The following is a 15,638-nucleotide window of genomic DNA, read 5'->3' as shown; positions in this document are numbered from 1 at the left end:
TGAATTTTTACTTTTAGGCATACATCATTCAATCAACTAAAAAGCATTTTATTAAGAGGTTACTATGTGGCATGTCCAAGCACTGTGGCAAGTAACAAGAATACAAAGAAAAGTAAAAATAGCCCTTGCCCTCAAGATGCTCGCATTCTAATAGAATTGCAACCAGTATATAGATACTTACATATAAAAGAAATAATTAGAGTGGTTGAGAGGTCATTTCTGAGGGGAATGCATTAGGGCTGAGGAGAATGGGAAAGGCCTCCCCTGTAGAATGCACCAGTCACCACTAAAACTTAAAGGAAGCCAGGAAAAAATGAGAAATAGGTAGAAGAATTGAAATATTGCATCTTAAACACAATTTTTGTAAGTAGAAAAATATTTTAAATGTACTAGAAGCTTGAATGCTACTGTGAGTCACTTTGGAAAGCAAGTAGTCCTCAGAGAATTAATCTTTTTGAGAATTCTAGTTATAAACTACTTACTTAAAAAAAAAAGGCAGATTATAATAAAACAATCTTATTACATTGAGGATTTATAAGTTGAAAAAAAAAAAGAACCTCCTGTTAGTCATTCACCAATGTCTTCTAAAACTACAGTACAATAAATACAATAAACAATGTAGTCAAAATGATGAAATTCAACAAAAGGAAGACCCTAGCTATCAATGAAAGATACAATTATCTTCTGTGCTGCATATTCTATGAATACAAGGAAGTGAACTACTTTTCAAAAAAATATTTTATTTAAAATCAAAAGGATTGTTAAGTTAATTTTTAAAACATTCAATTAAGCAGAACACTTCATTCCAGCATTCTGGTTAATTGAGATGAAGTTCATTAGGCGATTTATTGAGAAAAGATTTATCTATATTTAAACATAGACAAGAAGACCAACACAATTCAATAAAGATTCAGCAGCACTGCTGAAATCAGGTCAATAAGTACATCAGCTGCCTTGTCACTCTTGATTTATAAAATCTTTGGTAAAGGTTTATGCTGCAAGACCATGTACTGATTATGGGTATACAACCCATATCATTTACAGACTACCTGTAATGCTAAATTGCTAATCTTTTCATTAGATACTGCAAGTTATAAAAATGGATCAGCAAGGCAGTTTTCAAAAATAATGTTTGGCATGATTTTTTTTTTTTAAGAAATAAAAAAAGAACAACCATCAGAGCTTTTTACTCTGGTACAGAAACCAGTTTTGATGTTAATGTAGCAAATAATTAGATTTTTTTCCCATAACAAAAAAGTCATAGCATTTCAAAACAATTATATTATGTGAAAAAATAAAACTGTATATCAGAGCAATAATCAATTATTAATATTTAAATCCTATTTGTTTTTTTCAAGATGGGCAACAGTAAGGGAAGACTGTCAGGAAGCAGCATCTAGAGTTTAAAAAAAAAAAAAAAGATCAAAGTCATTTAATTCCCTTATACTCTGGCATCAATATTTTTCTTTTTTCCAGTCATCACCAGATTAATCACCCCCATTTTCAGGCTACCATCACTGTCCCTCAATAAAGCATCATTGTACACCAATGGAGATAAGATATTCAAAAAATATATACGAACAGCAAATGCTTCCTCTCAAAGGAAAAATATTTATCACCATCTGAGACTGAAGGATTTCACCATACTCTTTTCACACAGAATTCAAGAAATTACAAACAATTCCCATATTATTGAAGTGGGATAAAACGAGCATATTCCACTACTCCTTGATGCTGAAGATTCTTTCTAAATACAGCTAGTCAAGGGAATGTTATTTTAACTGCTGCAAATTAGAAAAGAGTATCAGCTTCTCACTTGTACTGTCTACAGGATTTCCTCTCAAGTACAAAAATAAATAAATAAATAAAAGGAAAACAAACAATAACTATGTTATTGTTTGGAAAATGAATTAGGCAATGGGATTCCTGTCAAACCCATGATATACACTAGCTTGGGTAAACCAAGGCAAATCCTTTAAGCTCTCAAAACTTCAATCATTTCTCTATGTCTCAGGGACACAGAAGATGCTGACTTCTTTTCAAAATAGGATCCTCATCAAGAAACTCTTGGCACAAGGAAATCACAGGGCATGTCCCTAACCAGTTCCTATGTGAATTAAAAATTAATAATTGATGTTGGAGCACCCCAAATCAAAAAAGCACATAGTGAAACAATACTCTCAAATAGACAGGCTTATATAATATACTAATTATTATTTGTGGAAAAAGTCCCACAGGAGGAAAACAAGGAACAGATTGCAGTACTATGTTCTTTCCATATTTTCATTCAGATTTCTAAAGTAAGAAGCGATGAAGATTAATGCTATTTCTCAAATAGATCAATCATCATTGCAAGCCTTGAAATAGAATTTTTTCCAAACTGTCATGACTATTTTGTAATATTCTTAATACACTCAATTCTCAATTATCCACATTAGTGACAAGGGTGAGCAGCTTCGTGATAGAACAATGGATGAATTAATTAAAGAGTATTTCAGTTAGAGTGCCAAAATAGAAATTGAGAGAATTCCAATTAAAATAAACAGAATTCTGATTTACTGTATAAGAATTTTTTAATGAAGTTATTTTGAGGGAAACATTAGAACTAGGGGCAGAAGAAAGTAGCATTAAGAAAAATGAGATATCTACAAGTTAAAGCACATTACTCACACAATTCATATGCAAGAAGAGCATAAAAATATATAAAACTGGAAAAGGAGGTAAGCCACTCATTAAGTACAAATGAAGAATAAAACATAGTTAGTCTATATTCTTTGTTAATATATAACGATTTAAAATCTTAGAGAAAGGACTCCTTTGTAGGACCTCTAAGAAGTCATAGACAAAGAGTGCCATCAGAAGAGAAAACAGATGAGTCACAATGTAGACGTATATACGGGTGAAAGATAAGAAAACATCAACAATCAAGGACAAGACCAAGGCTGCAAATTTGGGTAACAGGAAAGAAGTGTTCCTCTTGACAAGGATCTCTTGATAGAGAAATTTGGAAAAGGGGTTCCGACAGAAGAGTAAGATTCAAGACAATCCCAGGATCTAAGTGCTACAGGTTTCTGCACAGGCCTCAACTATGCAGGGATCCTCAAACTACGGCCTGTGGGCCAGATGTGGCAGCTGAGGATGTTTATCCCCCTCACCCAGGGCTATGAAGTTTCTTTATTTAAAGGCCCACAAAACAAAGTTTTTGTTTTCACTATAGTCTGGCCCTCAACAGTCTGAGGGACAGTGAACTGGCCCCCTATTTAAAAAGTTTGAGGACCCCTGGTAAAGTGTTGCTATGTCTGGTGGTGTCTTGGTGGCCCAAAAGTTTATGAGAAGAAAAAGTAAGGTTGATAGCCCATAATCATTCCAATCCAGCTCTCAATGTGGCTTATCAAAGCCAAGAGATGCTAGGAATCCTAAAAGATAGCTTTTTAACTAAGTGAAATAAGAGTTATACGATAGAAAGAGCAATGTCCCAGGCTCCAGTCTTACTGCCCACACAAATCAGGTTACTTTTTCATTTAAAGGAATTGAAAATATCTTTGAGGCCGAACTGGTTTAAGGGGACTGAGATTCAGACAAGTTATGAACGTCAAGATGATGACCAGCAACACAAGTAACAATGGGAAACTTCTCAAGTGAACCAGTATTCAAAACCCCAAATTATTATACTTAGACTCTAACTCAGGTTGGATTTAAAGAATAATTTGGTATTTGATTTAATCTAATATTATCAACTGAAATCAGAAGAAAGTAAAACAATCAACTCAAAATAAGTTTCACAACACGGCTTTAAATAGAGGCCCTGTTGAAGTCCAACACCAAGCCTGTTTTGTAAAACACCTAAGTGCAATTATAGCTAGTCTTAAGTATACCTAATTTTTTTCTTCTCAAGAAAGTAATTTTGGGAATGTTATCTTTATTTGGATGCAATCCATATAGTCACAGATGATGAAAGTTCAAATAGCTCAACTCTTTTATAAGCAGGAATTTACTCTTCAACAGTCTCCATTTGAAGACTTCCAGAGATTTGCTATATTCTTGGATCTATTCTTCAGCTTAAATCTTGAGACACCTCCCATACACTCAAACTGGGTTCCTTTCCTTTATGTGGTTCTATGAGAGAAAAAAAGTTTTTTTGTTTTTTTTTTTTTCCAGTTCTTAATAAGAATAACTAAGGGAACAGGGAAATGGGACAGTATGGGTAGATTTGGGGCCCTGAGGTCAGGAGGACTTAAGAGTTCAAAACTGCCCTCAGATTCTACACTTTCTAGTGGTGTGACCCTGGGCAAGTCACTTAAGCTCAACAGGCTTGCCAATGAATGAATGAATGAATGAAAACAACTAAGAACACCTCCTACTAAAGAAATTAAAAGATGGAATAGGATAATTACATCTGAAAAAAAAAACAGTTCATTAACAAGAGAGAGAAAAGGAAAGGAATGTAAAACTATTAAGTACCTACTACCTTAGGCAATGTACTAAGCTCTTTTCAACCCTATGTTGTTGTTATCATCCCCATTTTACTGATGAGAAAATTGAGGCAAAAGGGAGGTAAAGTAGTTTGACCAGGACCATACAGGTATTAATTGTATGAGACTATATTTGAAACCGTTATCCCCGCTATAAACCCATATTCTTGGTGTCACAAGAAACATCACAGAAGCTATTAGAAAAATCCCCTTTCTGAAAACAGAATCTCTCACTATATTAGGAAGCTCATAACCTTCTAAAAGCGCAAACAACATATTTAAGGCAAAAATTAAAATATAATTTTTTGTGTAATTGGAAGGCAAAGGGGAAACCTATAAGAGAAGCACATAGTAAAAACTTCCTAGCAGTTTTCTTCATTTAAGATGGGCTAATGGGACTCTATGAAAAGTTGTTTCCCCAAATACAGTAAATTATAAACATCTTAAGAGGCAATGACTATATTTGAAGTAAATTTATTTCAAGGCAGCAAAAATCATCCCAAACAGTGTGAAATGACTTCTTTTTAACTGTGTGCCATATAAGCCTCTCAAGCCCTACTTACCACATCAATCTCATGAGACCCTTAGGCAAGACGCTTTAACTTTCCAGGTTGGAGCTTCTTCCAGTGTAAAATCAAAGGGTTGAGAATTGGACCAAATTACTTCTAAGAATCCTTTCCAGCTTTAAATCTATAATATGATTGAAATAGCTAAAAAACTCTTTTCTACTTTCCAAAATACTCAAAAATAGTTAAATAAAAAGTTTAGAAGAAATCTGTTTAACAAAGGAAAATTACTATTAAATTACTATTACTACCTATTAAACCCTAGTTGGGTGATCCATTACTCCAAAGGGTCCTAATGTTTTTCCCTTTTCAAGTCTCCAGTCTTCTTTCCCCAATCACCAAAGTAACTATCCTTAAAGCACAAATATGACTCATGACCTATTCAATAAATGCTAGTCTCTATAGCCTCTAGGATAAAATAGAAACTCATCTTATTGGCACTGAAAGTTCTTAGCAATCACTTCAGATCTATTATTGTCCTCTCCACATTATATATATAGTACTAGCAAACTTGTGCCACTTCCACTTTCCCAAAAACCACCATCATTAGGCAACCTCTCCTTTAAAGTTTTCACACGGATATCCACAGTCAGTACCTAATCATGTTGCTGGAAGAGAGAGGGTGAATAAGACTCCAGCAAAAGGCCAAATTCCTGCTAAGAACCGAATCTCTGGGTGTTCTATAAGACTTGATGGTATATTAGATATGTGGGGTGAGTTTATGAGAGAAATGAAGGGATTGCACAGAGGTTGTAAGCTTGAGCAAATTGGAAGATAGAAAATGGAGCTAAATTGGAAATTAGCCAACTGTCATCAGCATAATGAAATCTTTGCCTCTTTGCTTGGAGATAGTCTAAACATGCAAATTCTTTGAAGACATCAGCTTGCAACACCAATATATTTGAATTTCATTGCTTCTGCACTCTTATCACTCCACTAGTCATAGTCTCTCCTTTCTCAATTAGTTCAGTACCTAGCCTCACTATCTCCCTTCTCAATCTCAACTTTATCTTCACATTAGAGGACTAGATAGGATTAGATAGGCTGGCTGGTGGCAGAGCTTAAAGCTACCAGTGAGAGTTCAGTGGACAACCAGATTCATCTTCATCTCACACCACTGTAGTTGGTGGCTGGGCTCCCCAGAAGGAGACAAGAGAGACATTCCATCTCTGTGTTGGTTGGAAGCTGAAGAAAGCAGAGGCAGAGGCTGAAGGACAGAACCTTTGGATTTGGAGATATTCGGAGGACTCTAAGCCTCTAAGCCCTGTTTTTTGAGAAGAACAAGAACTCCAACATTTGAACTCATAACACCTCACTAAGCAATCCTCCTTTTTTCTCATTAATTCACCCCCCCATATCCAGTGTATCAAGTTTCATTTCTACCTTCACTCAATCCATCCTCACATAAGTCACAGTTGGGATCTTTATTACTTGTCACATAGACAATAGCTTAATGTCACTGTCTCATAATTATTGATGGTCCAGCCATAAGACTCTCCCCACACCAATTCATTCTCCACACAGCAGCCACACAATTGATTTTTCTAAAGAACAGGTATAAACAACTCAATGTTTTTTGAATGAACTTCAGAAGATCCATATTATTACCTCCAGGATCAAATAGAAACTCCTCTTCTTCTTCTTCTTCTTTTTTTAAACATTTCTATCTCTTTACAAAACAGCTCCTCTTTTTCCATGATCATTACATATCCTTCTCCTCCACAAACACCATTTATCCAAACTGTTCTATTTGCAGTTCCTTATAGCCCTTATAAGGAATATATATTCTTTATATATGGAATCCTCCAGATTCCATTCCTATGCTTTTACTAAGACTCTCAACGTGCTCCCTACTATCCCTTAATTCTCATCATCCCTAGTTTTCTTCAAGACTCAGCTCAAATGCCAACAATTACAAGAGGATCTTCTTGCTGCCACAGCTGCTGAGGCTTTCTCCTTTCAAGTTCATTCTATTTACTTTGCATCTATATTTGTGGTGCTTATAAAAATGTGTCATCTCCTCCAGGACACAGTTTATTCCGTAAGGACCGATTCTTTGCTGCTTTTTTGCAACCCAAGAGATTAGTACCTAGCCTGTGACACAAGAGGCTTTTATTAAACATCTGTTGAGTTCTGAGAGTTTCTTCCACATGACATCCCAGCCTACATGAAATGAACTCCCTCTTCAGCTCAGGCTCTTGGGATCTCTAGTGTTCTTCTGGGCCAAGCTCAAATATCACTAACCCCTCTAAAAGCTTTCCCGTTCCTTTACATACACTTATCATACATATTTACATATACAGATATTGTTTCTTCCAATGAGCTATAAGTTTCTTGAAGGACTGTTTTTTTCTAGCATATGGTAGGCACTACTAAAAAAAATTTTCTAGACTAAAATTGACAATTATATGAATTTTGTAACCTCATAATACTAAATGTAATATAGTCAATTAATTGCTAGTCATGCAACATACTGTTTGTTGGAGGTAGTAGAACACTCCATTTAAGTAAAGAGGAAAACATATAAAAGATTCAGGCTCAAAGATTAATTAAAAAGCTGGGAAAATGTTCTTAGCAAACCAATATGAAAAGCATTATTCCAAAAAAAAAAGCAGATTCCAAGAGAAGAGTACGTAAAAAAGGTCAAAAATGTGCTGAAGTCAATAGAAACTGATTGAGTTTCAGTATTAGCATCAAATATATCATCAAATAATACAAATAAAGGAAGCATCTAATGTTCTGTTGGATGGCCTAGACTTATAGTGAAGAAGAAAATGTTAATGAAGATTCATTTTAAAGGTATTTTAAGGGCACATACTCCTCTATTCACTCCTCTCCACAATCTGTTAAACGTCTACCACCACAAAACAGATCAGAATCCATTCTAAAACTTTTTACCTTCTGGTCATAATTAAAACCCAATTCTTTACAGAGGACACAGTTCTCTACAGTTCTAAGAAAGGATAGTATTAAACATTCATTTTAACTCAAGGGAAAAGAGAATTGTTTCATTTTCTAAAGTGGTACTCTTTCTTGAGAGCTTTAAAAGAAGAGAATTGTTTCATTCAACTTTTTATCAACCTACAATGAGAAAGAGTAGGTTGCATAGAAATACTTAATAATTAAATATTAAATTAACAAACAGCTTGATTCCTTCTTCATGTCCTAATGTTACTGATATTCTTGGGGACTCCAAAATGACAGTGATGACCCTAAATATATGTAAGCTTGACCAGACTGCTTAATCCACCAGTCTGTCACTATTTTTCTTGCCTTGAGCCAAGGTTTCACTCATACTTCATTAACTGGACGTCTCATTTTATACATGATGAACTCACCTCTTCCTCCTTCTTCCTTCATACAACAAAGAGTTCAAAGCCTTCAATCACAAGGATTTGTCTGCTCTTTCCCTTTTTGTAAGCTGCTAAGTACTGCAATTTTAAAAACCCTAAGTAAGTACCTTATCTATCAATGAATTCTCCCCTTCCCTCACACTCAATGAAATCACATTTCTATATTTCCTCCAATTGCCTCTACTACCTTGGGTTATATTTTGGAACCTACTTCAATAATTATTTCTGAAGAACTATTAAGTCACTTGGTAACTGCATGCTCTTGGTCACAACTTTTATCAAAAAAGTGAATAGCTCAGAAGAAACTATCACACTTAGGAAGCAAATTCTTTTCCTAATGACAATAAGTTCAAGAATGCCTTTATAAACAAAGAAAAGTAAACCATTATCAATGTGTCAACTGTATGTGCAATTTAGAATGTAAGCTAAACTGGAGAGTGACTCAGCTACCCCTTACAAAAAATCATTTTCTCTTTTTATTCCTATCTCTGAGTAAGAACTGTCATTCTATATAAATTCAATTCCTTTGCTCCACAAGTACAAGATAATTGTCTTCATACCAGATTTACCAGTAGCTCCATACTGTGGACACCATAATTCTTCTGAAGGACAAGGATAGAAGGCAGTTTCTCACCGTTAATTCAAACACCGATCTCCTATGTGACCTTTTCCATCAATTCCATACAATTATTTTACTCAACATGGATTCAGTGTTCATTACCACCACAATTGCAGTTGCTTCATCAAACAGCCTAAGACCAGCAACTCCAACACAAGGCCCTCAATTCCATGATCCTGTCCAGATTCCCTGAGCCTCCCACACTAGAATTCTTGTCAAAAGGATCCCTCAGGGAGCAAGTCTTATTATCTCTTAAGTCATCCTATAACCCATATGCATTAGAATACTAATCAAATGATAAATAATAATACTCTGACTAATATTTTTCAGTTAATCCCTGAGATTCACTCATCGGTTACTTAGTCCAAAATAAATGGAAAAAATAAATATCTAGCAACAATTTCCCCTCTAATTTATTTTCCCCCCCACTGTCTAGACTTTAAAGACCTTCACAATCAGGCATAAGTCTCTATTACCAGATATGTGCAAGGTAATTTCCTCCACAAACTCTACAGTTGAGCTCTGAGACATTCCATCTGCTATTTCTGGATATTTATACAGGATGTCCCAAATACCTGATAAATATTCTCTTCTCATGGATTAGATTCCCTGGCTTCCTTCAGATATTAACTTTTATAAGAAACTAGGGACATTAGGCCAATCATATAAAAACTTTAGAAAAGGGATTTCAGAAATTTAAAATGCATTACAAGCTTATGCACACTAGAAATTGTGATACAGATAGGAGAACTAAAGACAAACAAATATGAAATTCTTCCTACTCTAAGTCAACATAGGGAAGGATGCTCTTAGAACATAGACATTGACAATTAAAGGGAATTTCTGGTGGAAGGGCACTAGAATTGAAACAGCTCTTTCTAAAGTTAACACAAAAGTTAACACAAAATCTAGTAATTTCTTTTCCATATGCTTTCTTATTTGATACATTTTATCCCTTTACCTCCTGGACTCTCTCCTTTCTGAGTTTTCTTAACATTATTCTGTCTGCTCACTTGCTGCCTTTGTCATGTGACCTCTCTGCAGTCTCCTTTGCTGAACTTTTATCTCTCACATTCAGATATCTCTGCATACAATAGCAGTGGCTCTCTGTCCTTGACTCCAGGTTCACAAGATTAAGTGATTATTAAATGTTTTGAATTAGATATTACACAACATGTGAAACGTTTCCAAAACAAAACTCACTATCATTCACCAAAACAAAGCACAAGTCTGAATTTTGCCTCCTGACAGCAGCAACATTTCTCTTAGTGTTGCAGTGAAGGGAATGCTAGGCTTAGAAACAAAAAGAACTGAATTCAACTAAAGCCGCAGAGATCTACTTACTCTGTGAAATCACCAAACCTCTTTTGATCTCAATTTCCTCATCTATAACATGGGGGTTATAGATTCATTTCAACAATTCATACTTACCAGGTAAGCATCAAATAAGATAATTTTTGTCAAGTGCCTAGCACTTTGCCTAGCACATAATAGACACTATAAAAAACATTAGTTATTTTTATTATAAGTATTATATTTGACTCTTATTCTTACTATGCATAAGTCAAATCACTCCCCAAATATTCTCATTACAATTTCCACAATAGCTCTCAAATTTATAGCATCCTTTTCAGTGACGATGTTCATTTTAGGCCCCATCCCCTCTTGCCTACATTACTGCAGTACCTTCCAATTTTTATACCCCTAGCTTAAGCATTGCTCCCCTCCAATCTATCCTACATACAGTTAACAAAGTAATTTCCCAAAACACTGGTTTAGACCATATAACGTCTCTATTCAATAAATTCAAGTGACTCCTCATTTTCTGTAAGATAAAATATGAACTCTTTTGTTTAACATTCAAAGCTCCTCAAAAGCAATTCCTACTTTTCCAATTTTCATATATGTAATGCTCTTCAGTGAACAAGAATCAGCAATAATATAGCCTATGTGTTGATTTACACAGAGGTCACACATTTATCCATATCAATACCTTTGTACTAGCTGGCCCCCAAACCCTAGAATGCCTCCTTCTACATGAACTGCATAGAATCCCTAGTTACTTCCTAAACTTGATTTAAGTACTGATTCCCTCAGCTATTAGTGTCCACCCTCCCAAAATAATCTATGATGTCATACATGAATATAGGGACACACACACACACACACACACACACACACAATTTCATCTCTCAATATATTTATAGACTCAGTGCTTGGCACATAGAAAGATGTTAAACCTCAAAAATATTTTTTGAATCTTCCCTTAGTAAATTTCTTAAATGTTTCCTTCTTACTGTTATGTAATAGAAACCCCCTCTCCAAAAAAAGCATTTATACAATTTTTGAGTATGACACAAATTCAATCAGGACTGAATAATTTGTGTGTCGTGTATGTGTGTGTATGCATGCCATCTCATATTCTGAAAAGTTCTATTTAAAAAATTCTATGCTACATAGGAACACAAAAGTATTTCAAAACACGAAGGAAGGGAAACATTTAGATTAATCAAGTAATCAAGGTCATTAATTAACAAAAAGAGGCAGGAAAAATAGTTCTCATATTTAAAGGCCTTAATTATATTCTTTTTTAGCCTCCTTTCACGCATAGGCACACACATACATACCCTCCAAATTTTCTCAATCCACAGAAACTTCAAACTACCCCAAATGTGTGAAAATAAGCCATGCTGATAAACCTAAATGTGGCTTCTGTAATCTCACATACCTGTCAATGAGACATATCTGGATTAAAAAACCTTGGCTATCCTGCAACACATCCTCACATTATACTGATGAGGAAACTGAGACTCAGACATACCACAAGACCATTAGTATAATAGTCAATAGCAAACCTGTTACTCCTCCAAAAATCATCAACACAAAGATATCCTTGAATCACAGTTTTCAAATATTAAAAATCAGAGAAAGTGACTGGTGACAGATGTGAACTGATGCCTAATTTTCAATTTATGGCCTTTTGTTCAATTGTCAGTTATCTTTTAAATTGTTTCCCAAGCTAAATGGGCATACAATTAAGAGCTCTTTATTCTAGATTTGAAAATGTATCCAAGGTAGCTAATCTTCAGTGAGAAATGAGTATCTTTTAACCAGCATTATAAAATGCTTAATTCTAATTCGGAAAACAGATTCAGATGTGTCTCTCACCCACTTCTGCATTATAACTAAAAAGATAATGTACTTAATTAGCCAATGACATTTCAAAGCTGTTAATTTTTTTTTCTCTACTTGATATCTTTTGCTGATGGCAAAATAAAATTGGAATTTAGAAAAAAAAAAAATTAACCTAAGAGAATCACTGTAAATCTTCTTCAATCCAGCCTTGACTAAACCATCTTCTGACCCAAGTGAAAACTTGAATAAATCTACCTTAGCAGAAGTTCAATAATAACTCCTCTCTAAAATCATCGTACAGCAATAACCTTATTGAGGGGAAAAACGCATTCCTAATATGAACTGTTTCAGAAAAGATTCCCTTAATGCTCATAAGAACTAAAATAAAGAAAATAAGACCAAAAAGTGATTTCTTTCCAAAGCAGAAATCAGCACACTACTGCTGCTCTTATACAGCCAATCAAAGTGTGTGATTAATGCAGACTAAAAATAACAACATAAGAAACAGCACAGAGAATAAAAAAGGTATCAAAACATTTCATCCCCTGCTCCAAACACTGATTCTGTAGCCAGCTTTTAATGTGTTCCACTAGACCAAGGCTGACAACAGACTTTTATTGCTGTTAATACCCTGAGCAATTACTGGAGCTCAGCAGCAACTTCTTGCTTAGAATGGCAACGATCATATTGTAATCTGGCATTTCATGGGGGATTCCATTCAAACATGAAGGCACCTGCTAATGGGCAGAAACTGTACAAATGGGGCTTAGCGCATTAGTGGAAACTGGTAGATAAAAAAAGAATCATTAAAATTTTATTCCATACTAAAGCTTTTTCCACTAGTGGTACTGACTTAGTTTAGTGACTAAGATGCACATATATAAAAGGGACCAGGGAAGCAGCAAACAGGAAAAAAATTCCAAAGAAAACTCTTCAAAACTTAAGATGAACTTGTGTTCCCAAATGTTAAGGCAGCATGAGAAATGTTGCGGGGAAAGAAAGAAATTCTCAATAATAAGCTATTTTAAAAAATTAAAAAGGAAACTCATTTCTACATATAAACATTACATTTTTTTAAGTATTTAAAACAAAAGAGGACACAGAACTAAAGTGAAGCCTTACTACAGAAAACCAAAGGTAAGCAAAAAAAAGCCTACCCACCCAAGAAAATGTTTGTTAGCTATATAATAGATACAGAAATTATTCATTTGGCAGGACATTCCTCCCATTCTTCCCAATTTTAATATTCCTCTCATTTTAAAAACAAAAACCAACAAAAATATTCCTAAGGTAGAGCCTTTCTGGACTTTTTATTAACTATTTCACAACTTTTAGGTGACTACTGATCAATCTTCAATATCGTCATTATTAGAATTCACACTATATAAAATTCATAATCAAAATTGAAACATACAAGTTTTTTCTGCTTCACAAAATAAAGTTGAAGAACTGAAGCAGTGCTATTCTGAGAATATTAATATTCCATGTGTTCTTATATCATGTTTCTAAAAACAGTCCCAAAGATTATAATTTTAATAATCATGAATCGTCTAGAAATAGACTTCCATGGGAAAAATTCCAAAAATCCCTAACAACTTCTAGTTACCTATTATGGATCTATTATTTAAAACTAATCTATGGCCTATTCATATTTTGTTACTATAACATCTATCAGCCTTCTTATATATTCACTTTATTTCAGGGACTAGAGAATGGTTAAGGAAAGAAATTTAGAAATTAAATATAATGCTAAAAATGTAATCATAAGAAAAAACTTTAAAAAGCAAAGAGCTCAGTAAATGCTGATGCCCAATGATAAAGTGCATTATGAAATTACCTCAGTTCTCAACCACCATGCAATCAGTATACAGAGCTTACAACAGATTACAATAAGTAAAAGAAGCAACTGGAAAATGAGTTAAACTACAAAAGAAAACGTAGAAGGGATGGAGTAAAATAAAGAACATAGTAAAACAATGCTTACCAGTTTGAAGTCTTGAATGCTACAGATGAAATATGGTGTGTTTGGCCTTCGACTCTCAATATACACACAGTCTTTAAGAGAAAAAGAAATTTTAAAACAATGTAATTTGTCACTAGGATAAAATAAAAGTTCTTATTAAAGCCACTGAATAAGCAAAGCATATATATGTAAATAATATCTGGGAATAATTGTTTAAAATAACTTGCAACTTTACAAACTATTCAAGAAAATGCCAATAATAAATGTCTTCTTTTTAAAGACAATTTTCTCAGAGGTAACAGAATTGTACAAATATGTCATAGAAATCCTTGTAAAAGATCTTATTATATGATCCAGGGAAATGACTGAATAAAGGACACAAACTATATACATTTGGGCCAAAGTCAAAATACTATTCTTCTTTTTCTAGGTTAGAATTAAAACTACCAACTGTAACTATTCTGCCCATTTAAAGAAGAGAAATAATCCGCTTAAATTTTTTAAAGTATTGGTGTACTTTGAGTGAACATTCCGTAAGGAAATGAAAACAAAGTCCTATTGAGCTAGACCAGGAGCATAACTAGTATTAAAACAAAGGAAGGAAATAAAATGCATCTAAATCTCTTGTAATTTCTTATTAAAACTTAAAAGTACTCATATGTTCTTTTCTAATTTTAAAGAAAAATAAGGCAACCCTTTACATCTAAAAAGAAATAAACTATATGAGCTTGTCCACAGAGAAGAGAGCACTTTTTCAAATTACATTTGACATGGCAGAGGTAAGGTAATTATTTCTGCAGTTTACAACAACTGGACTTTGAAGAATTGCAGTAAAATAGTTTCTACTATATTATGAATAACCTCAGAATAAATATAACAAAAGTAACGGCTTAAAAGAAATAAACAACTCCAATTTAAAACATAACCACAGCTGCTTTTTAATGATAAAGCTCCCAGGGAAAAGCTATAAACTAGTTAGTGTAAAACTATGTCATCCCAAGAGTAAAGCAAATATTCTGCTGTTAATCTCCTTGCCCTTTTCACTCATAACACCAATTACCTGAGTGAACTAAGACTCATACATTCTTCTTGTCACTCCTCCTGAACTTTCTTAGCAGGTGCATCTTATAACAATTCAGGTGCTAAACAAGACAATCAAGTCTCTCATATATAACAATTCAGGTGCTAAACAAGACAATCAAGTCTCTCATATATATATATATATATATATATATATATATATATATATATACACACACACACACTTATCATACTAGACAACAAGTGCCAAGTGGAAGAAAGAATTCATTTAAATATCTTCAACCCAGATTAATGTACTTTAAATATTAAGCAACAGTATTAAGTGGCAGATTAGTAAAGACAAGAATGATGAAATTATATTATTCCAATAGCCTCCTAAAGGATCTCCCAACTTTAATTCACTTCTCTCTTCAATTCTTTCTCCAAAAAATTTGCAGATTTAAATACTTAATGGACAGATCTGCAAATATCACTTTTCTTCCTTAAAAA

General features: G+C 33.9%; 1 protein-coding gene across 3 annotated transcripts in view; it reads right to left on the bottom strand.

Moving 5' to 3' along the window:
- Window positions 1-15,638, bottom strand: part of RERE (arginine-glutamic acid dipeptide repeats) — a 577,800-nt gene that overhangs the window by 304,190 nt on the left and 257,972 nt on the right. For all 3 annotated transcript variants that reach the window (XM_051988633.1, XM_051988634.1, XM_051988635.1), the window contains exon 3: window positions 14,130-14,200. In XM_051988633.1, the coding sequence (XP_051844593.1) occupies window positions 14,130-14,200 (71 nt within the window). The remainder of the gene's footprint in view (window positions 1-14,129; window positions 14,201-15,638) is intronic.

The sequence above is a fragment of the Antechinus flavipes genome, chromosome 3 (genome assembly GCF_016432865.1).
Source record: "Antechinus flavipes isolate AdamAnt ecotype Samford, QLD, Australia chromosome 3, AdamAnt_v2, whole genome shotgun sequence".
NCBI classification, from domain to species: Eukaryota; Metazoa; Chordata; class Mammalia; order Dasyuromorphia; family Dasyuridae; genus Antechinus; species Antechinus flavipes.
This window is presented reverse-complemented; position numbering and strand designations above follow the sequence as displayed.